This window comes from Barbus barbus, assembly GCF_936440315.1.
Source record: "Barbus barbus genome assembly, chromosome: 38".
In the NCBI taxonomy this organism is placed as follows: Eukaryota; Metazoa; Chordata; class Actinopteri; order Cypriniformes; family Cyprinidae; genus Barbus; species Barbus barbus.
This window is the reverse complement of record NC_136716.1, coordinates 5,146,455-5,161,942: the sequence shown is the minus strand read 5'-3', so window position 1 is coordinate 5,161,942 and position 15,488 is coordinate 5,146,455. Positions and strand designations below refer to the sequence as shown.

Here is a 15,488-nt window from a genome sequence, read left to right as displayed (position 1 = left end):
TTAAAATGTGGCAAAGTAGGTTTGGGTTTTCAGATATCTGGTGGAATAATTTAAAATATTCATGATTAGTAAAAAATACTTTTAACTTTATTTGAAATAATAGTTTGAAAATAATTAAAAACACGTATTTAAGGCAAGGCAAGGCAAGTTTATTTATATAGCACATTTCATACTAGGGCTGCAACGATTCGTCGACGTTGTCGACAAAAATCGATAATAGAAATAGTCGACAATGAATTTCATTGTCGAAGTTGTCGCCAGACATGTTTTTTCCGACCGAGTGAGGCATCTCTCTTCATTACAATCTCTGCCGAGAGTCGCACATGCGCATTAGCATCTCTGCTGAGCAATAACATACAGAAATGGCGGCGTCCAACGCAGCAGCTGCGCGTACCAAGTTTGGGAGCATTTTAGCCTGGATATATGGCGAATAAAAAGATTACCTGCATGGTTTGCAAAGCAGTCCTTGCGTATCACGGCAGCACCTCGGTGATGCATGAACATTTAAAGAGAAAGCACGTCGGACAGTTGAATGAAACGGAGATTGACTCGCCTCGGTAAGATTTAAATAACATGGAAGCCAATACGTTTTGTTTTGGATGTACATTGTACAAGCGTATTTTCGCTTAAAAAAAAAAGGATTTAACGTTATGCCCGATATAAAAATGATAGAGTTTCTTTATTTATGCATTTATGTCTATACTGACCGAGCACTGTGCCTAATTGGTTTTAGACAGGGCATTTTTATTTACTTTTAGTATGAATCGGCCTATCAGCAGCAAAGTTCAATAAAATATGCATTTTTCATTTAAGTACCCCCTTCTTTCTTGTGTTTACTATCATTTTCCACAGAATTAAAGCAATCTCATGCTAAATTTTAGAAAAATTTAATAATTATTCGATTAGTCGACTAATCGTTTCAATAGTCGGTGACTAGTCGACTATTAAAATAGTCGTTAGTTGCAGCCCTATTTCATACACAGTGGTAATTCAAAGTGCTTTACATAAAAGAAAGTGAAAAAGACATTAAAAATAATAATCACAGCAATAAAAACAGGGAATTATAAAAAATAATAAAAACAGGGAATTTTAAAATGATATAGAAATTGATTTAAAATGAATTTAAAACAGTTAAGAATAGAAAATGATTACATAAAATACACTGCAGTCAGTTCGGACGTAGCACAGTGCTCATTCAACAAATGCACAGCTAAATAGATGAGTTTTGAGTCTGGATTTAAATGTGGCTAATGTTTTAGCACATCTGATCTCTTCTGGAAGCTGGTTCCAACTGTGGGCAGCATAATAGCTAAAAGCGGACTCCCCTTGTTTTGTGTGAACCCTTGATGTGTCTAACTGACTTGATCCTAATGATCTGAGTGGTCTGTTAGGTTTATATCCAGTGAGCATATCTGCTATGTATTTAGGTCCTAGGCCATTGAGTGACTTATAAACGAGTAAAAGTTCTTTAAAATCAATCCTAAATGTAACTGGAAGCCAGTGTAAGGACCTGAGGACTGGTGTGATATGCTCAGATTTTCTGGTTCTAGTCAGAATCCTGGCAGCAGCGTTCTGGATGAGCTGCAGCTGTCTAATGGTCTTCTTGGGAAGGCCGGTGAGGAGACCATTACAATAATCCACCCTGCTGGTGATAAAGGCAAGAACAAGTTTCTCCAACTCTTGACTGGAAACAAAACATCTAATTCTTGCAATGTTTTTGAGATGATAGTATGCTGATTTAGTTAATGCTTTGACATGACTACTAAAACTAAGGTCTGTCTCCAGAATCACCCCGATTTTTGACTTGATTTTTAGTTGTTTGTCCCCTAGAGTCAAGGTATGTATTCACCTTGAGAACTTCATCTTTGTTTCCAAATGCAATGATTTCAGTTTTCTTCTTGTTTAACTGAAGAGCGTTTTGGCACATCCAACTGTTAATTTCATCAATGCATTGGCAGAGGGAGTCAAAGATAAGTCATTTGGAGATAAGGCTAGGTAAATCTGGGTATCATCAGCATAGCTGATGCAATTTGGTTCTTCCTCATTATCTGACTTAGTGGGAGCATATACAGGCTAAACAAGAGCGGTGCAAGAATTCAGCCTTGTGGGACTCCGCATGTCATGGCCGTCCACTTAGACTTATGCTCTCCTATACTCACATAATAACCTCTCCCTTCTAAGTATGACCTGAACCATTTGAGTGCCATCCCAGAAAGCCCAACCCAGTTTTCCAGTCTCTCTAGAAGTATGTTATGATCGACAGTGTCAAACTTAGCACTAAGATCTAATAGTACCAGCACTGAGATTTTTCCTGGATCAGAATTTAAGCGAATATCATTTATTATCTTAATGAGTGCTGTCTCGGAAACCAGATTGAAAATTGTCCAGGTATCCATTCGAGTTTAAGTAGTTGTTCAGCTAATTAAAAACTACCTTTTCAATAATCTTACCTATGAAAGGAAGATTTTATATTGGTCTATAGTTGCTCAACATGGTGTTATCAAGATTGCGCTTTTTCAGAAGGGGCTTAACAACTGCAGTTTTAAGGGAGTTTGGAAAAATCCCAGAAAGAAGTGAGGCATTCACCACTTCTAAGAGATCAGCTTCTAAACAGTTACGCACACTTTTGAAAAAAGATGTGGGAAGTGAGTCAAGATAGCAGGTTGACAATTTAAGGTGCAGTAATATTTCTTCCAAAATTTTGCTATCAATTGCTTTAAAGACAGACATAGTCACTTCTTTTTGAAATTGCGGTTGAATCTTCTTAAATTTTGAGTTAAATGAATCCAGGGTAAGATCAACAGAGTCTGCAGAAATGCTTGGTGTTAGAGATATTGCCTTCATAAATAGCGCACTAGTGTTCTCATTAATGCATCTCTTTCTGACAGAGACAGATCTAGATTCAGTGGTGACAGAGATCAATATATCAAAGAAAATACAGAAGTGATCAGATTGTGCTACATCCTTAATAACAATGGATGAAATGTTTAGACCTCTACTGATGAGTAAATCTAGAGTGTGTCCACGATTGTGTGTGGGTCCATGCACATGCTGACTCAGGTCAAAAGTGTTTATTTACATAAAAATACTTATGGTATTCAGTCAATGTGCAAGGAAAATATTATTTATCACTTTTAATTGGTTGCACCATTTGACATTTTTAGAGTAATTGGGCCTTATTTCTTTTAAGCAGGCAATTTGAAGCAACAATGAGCAAAAATTTGTTCTTCTCATGTTGCATGACCAAAATGCTTTAAATCAAACCTATTATTAAAAATGGAATAAACATTTCCCCCAAAAAGTATGAAACCAACATGAATAGACTTCAAAGATTACCCTTCCATGAACTTGGCCGGCACATACTGAGTTTTACAAGATTTTTCCTTTTATCAACTCGGAAATCCTTTGTCTCTGACCCGTAAAGAGAGTTAACGGAAACCATTAAAAATGATAAACAAAGCTTGCAGTTTGTCTGCAGATTGTGGCACATCGTTCACATGTCCCAGCTGAGTGTGAGTCAGCCTGGAAGAATGCACGCTTTCTCCAGTGTAGGATATCAGAGACCGAATCAAACAAATTTAAGATTCGATCAGAACATCGAAATATGAGGAGCCGAAATTCCAGAGAGGCCCAACAGGAAGTCATAAATCGGATCCCTATCTTCAGCCCGTCTGAAGAAAGCCTAACCAGCAAGCCTCTTTCACAGAACAGCTTGCAACATTAAAACAAAACACTTATTGATAATTCCAACTCAGGCAGGAGACTGTCAAATTTGGGGGCAAGTAATCAGAGAGATAGCCATCACATGTGTTCCACGATAGAAATCACAAGCTTCCTTAGATTGACTTTTCCCCCACATAAAAGACACATACCAGACTGAAATTCCTTTGTTGTTCACAGAACATGTCCCTATGTCCTACACAGAACTTCACAGAGACTTTTACATATGCACCTAAAATAATCCTAAAAGACTTATGAGCAACTAATAATTTATATGCATAACTCCATATTATGTATGTAACCCACACATTAGACTATCATGTTTTAATCACATATTATGTATGTCTTTTTAATAACTATTGAACGACTTTAAGGATTTATATTCGTGTTTGGTGTATGAGTTTGAAAAATCATGCTTTAAAAGTTTCTTCCAATCAATTCTTTGTCAAATGTATCATTCTTGTTATAGAAATCATGTCACAATCTGACTGACCACGACATGTTGATTTATTGATTGGGTGGAGAAACAAAGCAACACCCCGAGCCAGGATAGGATCTAATTGGTCAAGACAACCATTGGGAGGTGTCAAAAAGCAGAGTTTAAAAACTCAGGACACCTTCTTCTTTTTCCCTCTCTGCTCTTCTAGCTTTTAGCCATGCTTTTTGTCATTACTTTCTGCGTTCTTTGAGCACCATTCCAGAGTGCTTTGGCCTGCACGCCAGCTGCTACCACGATGAGAAGAAAAAACCACCTAGCCTCGTTACATCATTTTATTCTTTTACTTTAGTTTCTTTTCTTTCGTTGAGTTTCGTGTTCAAATGTCAAGTTTTTCCGCAAAGTCCAGTTCGACTGCACCCACTTCAAACTTCAACTAGCAAGTGACTCTGAAACCATCTCCAGCCAACGCCCAAGATTGGCTTCCCAAGACATCACTACAAATGACCACTGAACTGTCAGCCAATCAGCAACCTCGGGAAACCCCCTTTCTGCAACGACCCTGACAAAAGGGAATCCCTTAACACAAAGGCAACGCAAGAAAGTAACTTCCAGATTTTTGCTGAGCTGGTGCATTTAATACAAATTTTAGCCTCATTGAGAAAACTCAATGCGAGGGTTAATTAAGTGATTGATGGCTGTTTAGGTCTATGCAATAGCAAATATTGCTGTAAACTTGGGATTTCACATTTTCATTCTCTTAAACTCATCCTTTCCTCACTTTCTCTCTTTCTGCCATGTGTGAATGCATGTGTTCATGTGTTAGATTAGTTTACATGTCTTAGATTTATCAAATAAAGCCTTATTTATATTGAAAAGAGAAGTATCTTGTATTTTGTGCTTACAAGTTAATGTCTTAAACTGCCGATCTTGTTACTGTGCTATTTAATAGTGTTTTCACTATATGGTGGATTTTAATATCCAGTGCAGAGTTTATGTTATACGGCTCGTTCAGTGATCAGCCGTGAAACAGTGAGTCTGTTCAAATTCTCTATAAAACCATAAATGATTCCTTTTGAGCTCAATTAAACTGTTTCCCATCAACTTACACACAATCCACCAAAGGCTGGACTCGACAGTGTATTGAGAAACCATTATCGGCAGCTGCCTTTCTTGGCTCTGTTTACTGGGATAAGGATCCATTAATAGGAGTGTCTCCCATTTAAAACCAGACATACTGAAGATTATCTGCTTTGGGGCCATATAATAGATAATTTTAAGTGTAAAATGCACATGTAAAATGTAATGTTTACAATTCATCTATTTTCTAAATGCATGTTTTAGATCTTACTGTGAAGGATTTATCTATGCATATGTGTCATGTGTCTAATAGCGCTCATATGCTCAATGATCAGAGTCCTAATTTGTCTATTTGTCTTACCTACATATTGTTTTATACATGGACAAGACAACAGGTAAATCACATAAGTGGAAGCACATGTGACCAGTTGTTTCATTTTATATGTGCGCTCAGTAATACAACTCCAAAACTCAAAACATCTCTTGCGTACATTTTTACATGCCGTGCATTTAAGGCAAGGATAAAAACCAACATCCTTACTTATGTGCCCATCAATACCATCCCTGACATAAGTATTCGATTTAACTAAAAAGTCGCTGTGTAATGAGAAAAAAGGGGGAGATCCGCAAAAATCGTTTTACCTACCGGATCACTGGATAGTATATACCAATGTGTCTTAATAATATCTTTAATGGCATAACTTATAAAGATATTATTAAGAAACATTGGTGTTACAACTTCTCATACTGGTAAATTGCCGGAATGAATTTACCAGTATTTTTGAAAAGGTCCTGTTCACAGATGATCTCTTAATGGTAATTTACTGGTAATTTACCTGTAAAGTCTGTATGTGTGAAAGGGGATATTGTCACTAGTGGCTAGAACATTGTAAACATGACGACTTTCTTCTTCAATGAGGGGGTTTGACATTGCAGCAACTTTGTTTTGAGGCAGAACACAAAAGAACGTGACACACACGGAAATCCTGTATAATTCAACCAATCAGATGACGACTTCGAAACTCCTAAAGTGTTTCAATTTTGTGTATCCATATAATAGATGTTCTGCCAATGGTCTGTGAGCATGATGTCTGAGGCTGAGACTGATGAATGGAACCAAGCCCCTGCCCTACATTTATTTCTTTACGACAACCAGATTCACTTGGATGTATGTAAAAATATAGATCTGTCGGTACTTCTTTTTACATTGCAACTTTAAAGCAATAATATTAAGTGGTATAAACATTACTTTCAAAAACATTTTTAAAAAGTTGTTCAAGTGTTCAAAGTCCCTTTTTATTGATAACTTGCCACTTCAAACATGGTCACAGTTCTTACGTTTTAAAGAATTTTAGCCTTTTAATGAGAGTTATTTCTACATTTTCATAACACAATGACATTTTTACATTGATGCTAAATAAATTGTATTCAAATATGAAAAATACATGAATTTTAAAGCAGAACTTAAAACTATCTCCCACTTCATGTCTAAACATAAACATACTGGATGTTTAATGTAACTTCGAGTCAAAAAAAAAAAAAAGTGCCACATCATTGAACCTGCAGGAAGCTTAAACACTGCTTTAAGCCAATATCTGGGAAACCACGGCCAGTAGGCATGCAGAAATCCTGGGAAATAATTCATCCTATAACTTGCGCCTTAAACTGTGCAGATTTTTAAGCACAATATATGTATTCAAATTAAAATGCCAATGACATTACTCATTCTGCCGAGAAACTCTTGGGTGGATTCTACAAAATTGTTTTAAATGAACTGAGAGGATCACCTAAACACAAACTAGGAAATGTAATTACTGATTATTTTTGTATATAATGCCAATGCCAGTACATAAAATCTGTATTTTTTTGTCTCTTCAACATAATAGGCATGCCTATAAACAAAATGTGACAATCCAAGATGTACCACATTTACAGGTTTGATTGCTTTGAAAAACAACCATTTGGTTTTCGACTCAGATGAGTTGAGTTAGTAGCTGTAATGTAATGGCTCGTTCTTTTCCTTGTCATAACAAAGTCTCTGGTCCACGCCAGCATTTTTTTTAAAAAGAGACTCTCCAACAGCTGCAGTGAATTATGCGCTGTGAGCACTAGGACTCTTCCGCCCACCACCTCTCAAGGGTCTCTCAGGCCCGAACAACACAAGCCAGGGTTTCCTGAATGGTCCCAATATACTTGATTCTACCACCTTTTACAGACTGATTTCCATTCTTTCCAACATTTATTGGCCTTTTGCATTGTATTAGGCTTTCTACGTACCAGCTTAGAGTTGCTTTGTCTGTCTGACGTACTCAAAACACCATACTTCTCAAGATCAAGGCCACAAGCGATTCACCTCAGCAGTAGTTCTTGGGGAAAATGCCACGTTTACCCTCTGAAAGCAGTGTTTCCCTAGGCCTCCATCCAGAGGACAGTTAGCCCCAAGCACATTCCTCACCGGACTCACTTCCTGTCTCTATACTTTCATCCAACAGACAACAAAAAGATGAACTTTTTAACTAGGCCTCAGCCAAGCATGAGCACAAACATACCCAGAACACAGCTAGCCAAAGTACACTTAACACACAAGCAGTTTCAGAATGTACTCTTTGTAGTTCCATAAATAGAAGGCCATTTTAATGTCTCAGTTTACTAGGAATTTAGTAAGCAAGGATACACAGTAAATAAATGATAATCCTAGTAAACAGAAGTCTTAAAAATGGGAAAAATAACTCTAAAGCCAAACCCAAAGGCTAATGTCTTGGTGAAACAGTTCACCTAAATTTTCCATATAATAAACACGCTATAAAAACTGAAGTGTTTTACAAAATCACCAGGCAGCAACAATGTTTTATTTGGGCTCCCCAGAATGGATCAGTCCCATCTGTGATACGAGTTATGCTTGTTAAACAAATCATTTGATCCCTTCCTGTTTGGACTCTCAAACAGACTGCTAGTTCACTTCGGTGCCCGAGTCTGACTTACATTGATCAAAGACATTGACTCTGTGAGCTGTCATGTAAACTTGTTTGGGAATTTCGTTTGCAAGGGTACTTTTGCAAATCTCTAGCCAAGATTTGGGAAGAGAAACCGTTTCCATCTCAGCTAAGACACATAATGCAAAACAATCTGAACTTTGGAAATCTGGAAAAACCCAAAGTCCTTGATGTAGACTGGACAGAGAGAACTACTCCTTTATTGTGCAAACAGTATCTAGAAAGTTAAGAAATTGTAATAATAAACAATCTGGAAAATATGCAGTCAGTGACTGCTCCCAACTCTGAATCCATCTCGCTTGTTTCCATGAGTCTCTTTGCCATTTGATCTCAGAGTAAATAAAGCAGGATATGTTACAAGAATCAGCCAAAAAATCTTATGTATAAAGACTGAATAAGTTCAGTTGTATAGCTACTATTTATCTTTACCAATGACTAATTAATTTACATATTAATAACTATATACAAGTATCTTAAAATGTAACAATTATTGGGTCAATGACATGACACCTAAATTTTCTGTCCGATTGCATTTTTTCAGTTAAAAATTGGTTTAAATGCATAAAAAAATGGCATATATATGAAGGGCCTCTCCCATGTATGAACTCACTTTAACTTTTCAAAAAACATTAGTTATTTGTAATTTTGTTTTCTTTGAAATTACCCTAAATTTATTCAAATTAATTTCCATTTTATGAAATATCATGTGGTGCGACCATCAAGAAACTACCATTATAGGACTTTGCATCATATACCAATTTGCCAAGGACCCATGGAAGCATCAGGCAGGTTTATAAGTCTCTTTCAAATTTGGAAAAAAAAGAACCTTTTTAATGTCTGGTAAGTAGTTACCACATTTGAATATCATGTGGTATGACCTCAAAAAAAACAATGATTAATAAGTTATTTCTGCATTTATTTATTTTCATTATACATTTCATAGTGACCTTTTGTGGGAAGCTAGCTTGTTTTGTTTAGATGATTAATTTTGTGCTTGCAAATTTTGACTGGATTTGAAAATATCATGTGGTGCGACCAAATATCATGTGGTGCGACCACTGCAGAATGTATTCCATTATAGATATATGTCCCAGATTGTCAGTTGTTGTGCTTTTATTTTCAATTGATGGTTTATATAAATAATATACTTTATTTTAATATCATTTGGACTAGATGTTTATGCAATTTGGGTCATTTCAGACAATCTAGATGTCATTTTCTACTATAAGAAAGATGTTCATGTTGTCATCGCAGAACCTGAGCCAGCAACCTCCCCCTACTCTAAATTGACCTTTCGCAAAGACCCACCCCCCCTTAGTTACTGTTGCTACGTCCGACAAATCATGGCACTTTTATGCATCATGTTCTCACGCACTGAAAAATATATCACGGAGCAAAGATGACACTGACAATGCGCCGACAGACAAGACAGAGCTGGTTACTTTTAGTATAAAACAAAGTCTCAGTGTTCAAATTCTGTAATTTTTTAAAGAAATTCAAACAACAAACCGAGGGGTGAGAACCAGAAGGACGTAAATGACATTTCACCAACTTTACAGGAGCGCCAAAACAAAAATTTTACCATAGTTTGATCTGACTTTGTGTACTGATTTCAATTGTTTATAATACAAATGTGTACACTCATGGATTGTTCCAGTAGAAAGAGCTCATTAAGAGCTTTCATTTGATGTATATATCTCCATTTCACCAAAAATGTCACTTACGCCCTTCTGGTTCTCACCCCTCGAAATGCTGTTTTGTGGATCTTTAACATGTCTTGACAGATCGCTGTAGCACCTCAGTTCAAGCGGCATATGAACCGATCATCTCGTCATCTTTACTAGTCATAGCACAAAATAAACATGAATGAACATCAGAAGGTATCTTGTTTCAACTGTGAAAAGATGTCAATACACACCATTTTTTCAAGTTCAAGTCCACCGACATTAATCTACTCTCCTGTCTGGTTTGTTTGTCGGCATTATAATATGTCATACGCCTGTTAATCAAACTCCCGGCGAAAGGGTCAATTGAGCAGCCAATATTGGGAAAAGTACAGAAATAACTGGGGCTAAACAAATGCCTGCAGTTAATGCCACGTGCTGTACTTTTCACACATGTCTCTTTAAATAGATTTCTAATGATATAAGGTCTTTGTGTCATTTGGAGCGACCACTCATCATGTGGTGCGACCAATAATAGCAATAACTGTATTAAATTAAAAATAAAATATCTAATTTCTGTGATTGAAATATGAATCAATCCTACAGTATGCTTAAGTGCATGGTATTTATTAAAACATTTTTATCAGTTTTATGCAATTTGCAGGAAAAATAAGTCTGTTAACTACAGTTAAGAAGGCAACTCTGAAGTTATAGAACACAAATAATAGATCATTATTTACAAAAACTAAAATTAAATGCAAATACTTTGTTTCTAAACACTTTAATTACTGACAACATTCAAAAAAATGTTAAGCATGTTAAGGAAATTATTTAATTTTATTATAAATCATGGTTGCACCACATTACATTTTTTAAGGCTACGGCCAATTCATCTAGATGAAAAAACACTAAAATCACTTAATTTTTAATTTTACTATGAATTTATGTGTACACAATATTCTTAATGTTTGAACAATTACAGTAGATATTATTATTTTTTGTATTTTAAAATTGTCAAAATTCCTTATACGTCAATGACCCTATATTACGTAACACGAGTTACATAATCAGATTACTTTTTTCAAGTAACAAGTAAAGTAACTTTTCAATTTACAAGAAAATATCCGAGTTACTTTTTCAAAAACGTAACGCCAGTTACTTTTTTCCCATTTATTGACTGATTGGTTCTCCTGTCCTCATGTTGGGAGAAATCGAAAGTACAGAGGTGTTGTGTGAGCTGTGAACATGATGTTACCGTAGTTCTAGACTAAATGTGAATGTGCATTAACTCATCTCACTTGCAAAAAAACTGTTTTAGTATTCATCAAAATGAATTAAAACAATGAAATGCAAACTCAGAATGACGAAAACCTGCAATAATTAAATAAGTTAAACAACACAAATGTATCTAATCCCATTTTATAAACCAATGTCTTTGCTGCTGACCTTTGATGATCCAGTTCAACCATACTAATAAGCAAAAATGACTTTAGATAAACTAACAATTGTGCTTCATTGTTTTTTTTATTGCCGAAGAGTGTTGAACTTTCTTCTCTTGCGTTCTACTTTACAGACGTGAATTTCCTTTTCCTTCAGCCTGAGGTTTATTCATTACACTTTTTGATGTGAAAGTGCTTTTACATTTGCAATATATAGAACTTCTTAAACTAAAAACAATCAAGCCCTGCTCATATTTAAAAAGTAATGCGAAAGTAACACAAAAGTAACGTAACGTAACGCATTACTTTCCATAAAAAGTAACTAAGTAACGTAATTGGTTACATTTTTAGGGAGTAACACAATATTGTAATGCATTACTTTTAAAAGTAACTTTCCCCAACACTGATTATGTATGCACCAATTCTAAAATTCTGTCCCATACCAATACACGTATCAATAATTATTTTCATGTTATTGCTGATAAGTGATATTAAAATTAGATACTATTTTGTCTGAATAAAAAAAAAATTATAAAACTCTAAAAACTAAAATTGATGTGTTTAATAATTAACTTGCGAGCTTTAGAAGGCAATTAAAATATAAGAAATTGAGAAATGAGAAAGCATAATTAAATACTGAATGTAAATTTTTTTTAACACATCTCTCTCTCTCTCTCTCTCTCTCTCTATATATATATATATCATATCATATCATATCATGCATTTCTAACAATTAAGGTGACTAGACTGGGAAATTATGATTCTTTAAAATGCTGCTTATATGAATGCAGCTCACTACATTTTCAACAGACTGTATATTGCATTATGGGTGCTGATCCTCAGGAACAGAAGCATGTATATCATTTTGACACTGGTGCAGTAAACATAACATTAAACAGACACAGCTTCTTGGTATGAACACATTCCTTCTCGACATAATCTACACATATTTAATAATTAATACACATCTGGAACAGAAACAATTTCAGGCCTCCTTTATGTGATGCATTACTGATTTTAGAGAATTCCATAATGACAGTGAGCCATTCCTCCACATGAGCCAGCAAAAATAGTTATAAAATGAAACGATTAATAGTTGTTCCCATCCAAGAGGTATAATAAGCTTCATAAAAGCGGTCTTGAATGTTGCTTAACTGTTCTCGTTATATCTGATGGACTAAGTGCTTTTGGAGCGAACACCCGTGATGTTAACATTTCTGAAAACAAGACGGTGAGCAGTTCTCTCCAGTCACAGCTATTAAATGTGAAGACTGAAACTGGAACTTTAAATATGTGAAAATTGCTCTTATGTTTAAAAACTTTAAAAAAAAACAACAACAACAACACTAAATCTTGTGACAGCTACCAATGAAGTATGGATCCATTTATGAAATGATACAATATGACACAACAGAATGTCTATTCAAACAGAAATATTTTTTTTTCCTCTCACAATAAAAGTACTTTCTACTTCTATGGATCATGAATCAGTTTTTACTGATCTTATATCAAATTGAGTATTGCTGAATTCCAATCATTTTGTTTGGAAAATAAATCTCATAATTCACACAAGCTTCTCTGTGCGTCTTCAAGGAAAATCAGCAAGCAGGTTGATCAAATACACTTTAAAACCGAGGAGATGCTGAATGACCTCAGCAGGAAGGATTGCTGTGGTGAACTGAACTTAGAGACTTTGTGAGTGTAGGATGATGATGATGTCCCTTTCTGAACTCACTCAGAACCATGAAACAACGCGGAAAGCATGACCCGACATGGACAAAGTATTACAGCAGAGAGCTTCAAAGCGTTTTACCATCCCTACAGAGCCGGGGGAATGAGAAGTCCTTGTCGGTTTTTATCAACTGCTTGATAAATTCACTAGTTAAAAAACAAAACGGCAACAGATTAAAGGAAAAAGTGGCATTTATAAATGATTTGTGTCTCTACTTAAACCAATACAACAGTTTTCTTTGCTCAGCCCTGTACTCTACTAAGTGAAACCCACATGCAGTCAGAATCATAAGCCAAAAACGTGATAGTTCATTGTCCAAAAATTACATTTAACTTCATCTTCCACTCTTCTGAAGCAGCTGACCACAGTGTCACTTGTTTTAAACTTACTTCAACAAATTGAGGAAAACACAACATTCAAGGCTAAATGTCAAAAGCAGAAATGCTCTAACACTGCCTCTTATTGGTTGAGTTGGTCCCTACACACATACTGTGAAATAATATACAGTACAGCTCCTTACAGCAAAACAAAACTGGGATTTTACACTAAACACCTGAATATCACAAAAAAAGCATATATATATATATATATATATATATATATATATATATATATATTCAGTAGCCTAATGCTGTGGAAAAGGTAGTTATTTTCCAAGCATACATTAAAAATCTGAAAATCTATACAACCAATAATTTGAACAATCAATGCTTAAAATATGTTTAAATGAATGACAGACAGTTATATCCATTTCCAAACTATACTACAAACTTTCTTCAAAGCAATTGGAAGCTCTCTATGTAAACTGAACAATGGAGCCTCAACTACTGGCTTTTCTAAATCTGGGACGCTAGAATATTTCATATAATTTTCATTAGAGCCTACTATTTTATTACTATTAAAATAATGTTTGGGAAAACAAAATGGGTATGGAATGAGAATCACACAAAGGAGAAGAGGAACATAACTGGATCTGCAGAAGCTGGAAGCAATGCATTAGATTTTACATTACAGTGTTTGTTCAGTTAAATAAAACAATTATTAACAGCAACTGTGCATTTTGAGTAAGTTAGTCAACTTTGAGTTTTACTTGCAAAGTGTTTGTTTGTTTCTTTCAAACTGTTTAAACTCTCTAAAATTGGTGATAGTTGTGATGGAAACAACAGTTTTACCTAATAGCATGATCTCCAGTTTTTTCCGGTCCACTCGAAACCTCTCCTCGGTCCACTCGGGGTCCGGAGGCGCCGTGGGTCCGCTGGAGTCATCCTCAGACACGGGCAGTGGGGAATCAGCGCTGCGCTCGCTGTTGGAGCCCGGATCGGACTGCTGCTGTAAGTATCCGCTTAAGGGTTCACACTGAGCGGCCATGTCTTCATAGAGCACCGCTGACTCTCCGCAGCCGTCAGATCAGATCATTCCCGCGGAGAGAGACCACGGGCTCTGTGTGACTTACACTGACCGGAGGAGGATAAAGTGAGGGCAGGCAAAAGCAGAGCGCCGCCCTTTGTTCAATATGAGCCAGAGGAAGAGTGGATGGAAGGGGTCTGTCACAAAAGTTATTGAGCTGTCTTCTACTAAACACCATTTTTGGCCCATTAGGATGCCCCCAAATACATGCAGTCTATGTCTGGATAAGCAGCTCACGTTTTGAGCTTTGAGACACAGCCACTGTGTTTAAAATACGGCATGCTTTGTTTTAAAATGATATTTTTTTAGTAGCCTAATATAACAATTTTTGCATCTTAATGTTTTATTTTAATGTTTGGTTATTATCGTTATATTTGTATTTTTATTATTATAATAGATAATTCCTATTATAAGCATGATTTATCTGCGTGGTAATTTCATAAAAGTATTAATAATAAAGAGTTTAATAACGTCAGTAAGATACCGTATATGTGTGTGTTATATGTGTATGTCATATATTGCGTTATAAAATAACATGATATAGTTTATTGCATTTATTATAAAAACCATTAGTTAGAAAATACAATTTACAGTCTAATAAGACTTATTTCAATTATGACACCATACAAGAAACCACATAAGACCAAGTAAGATAAGTATAGAATATATATTATATATTAATTTAATATAAATGCTTACAAATATTTGTTTCATCAATGTGATAAAATAACATTAGCATATAAAACAAAAATATAATATAATATAATTGGTTAAATTAGTTATAATAAACAGTAGTTTTAAAATAGGCCTACATTTTAATATTGAGACATTTATGATGTCAATGTATACATATAAAAATAAATATATTAAATTATTATTATATAAAGAACATTATAATTATAAATTATGTATTAAGGTGATAAAATAACTGTTTATTAATATTATACAAATCATATTTAAATATGTAATATAATATAAATAATATAGTAGTTATAATATAGTTTACAGTAAGAAAAT

General features: G+C 35.0%; 1 protein-coding gene across 1 annotated transcript in view; it reads right to left on the bottom strand.

The window, feature by feature from the left end:
• Positions 1-14,613, bottom strand: part of LOC306857940 (protein bicaudal C homolog 1-like) — a 94,610-nt gene extending 79,997 nt beyond the window's left edge. Inside the window, exon 1 of the mRNA XM_079398229.1 lies at positions 14,237-14,613. Within this exon, the coding sequence (XP_079254355.1) occupies positions 14,237-14,432 (196 nt within the window). The 5' untranslated portion in view covers positions 14,433-14,613. The remainder of the gene's footprint in view (positions 1-14,236) is intronic.
• Positions 14,614-15,488: the final 875 nt, after the last annotated feature.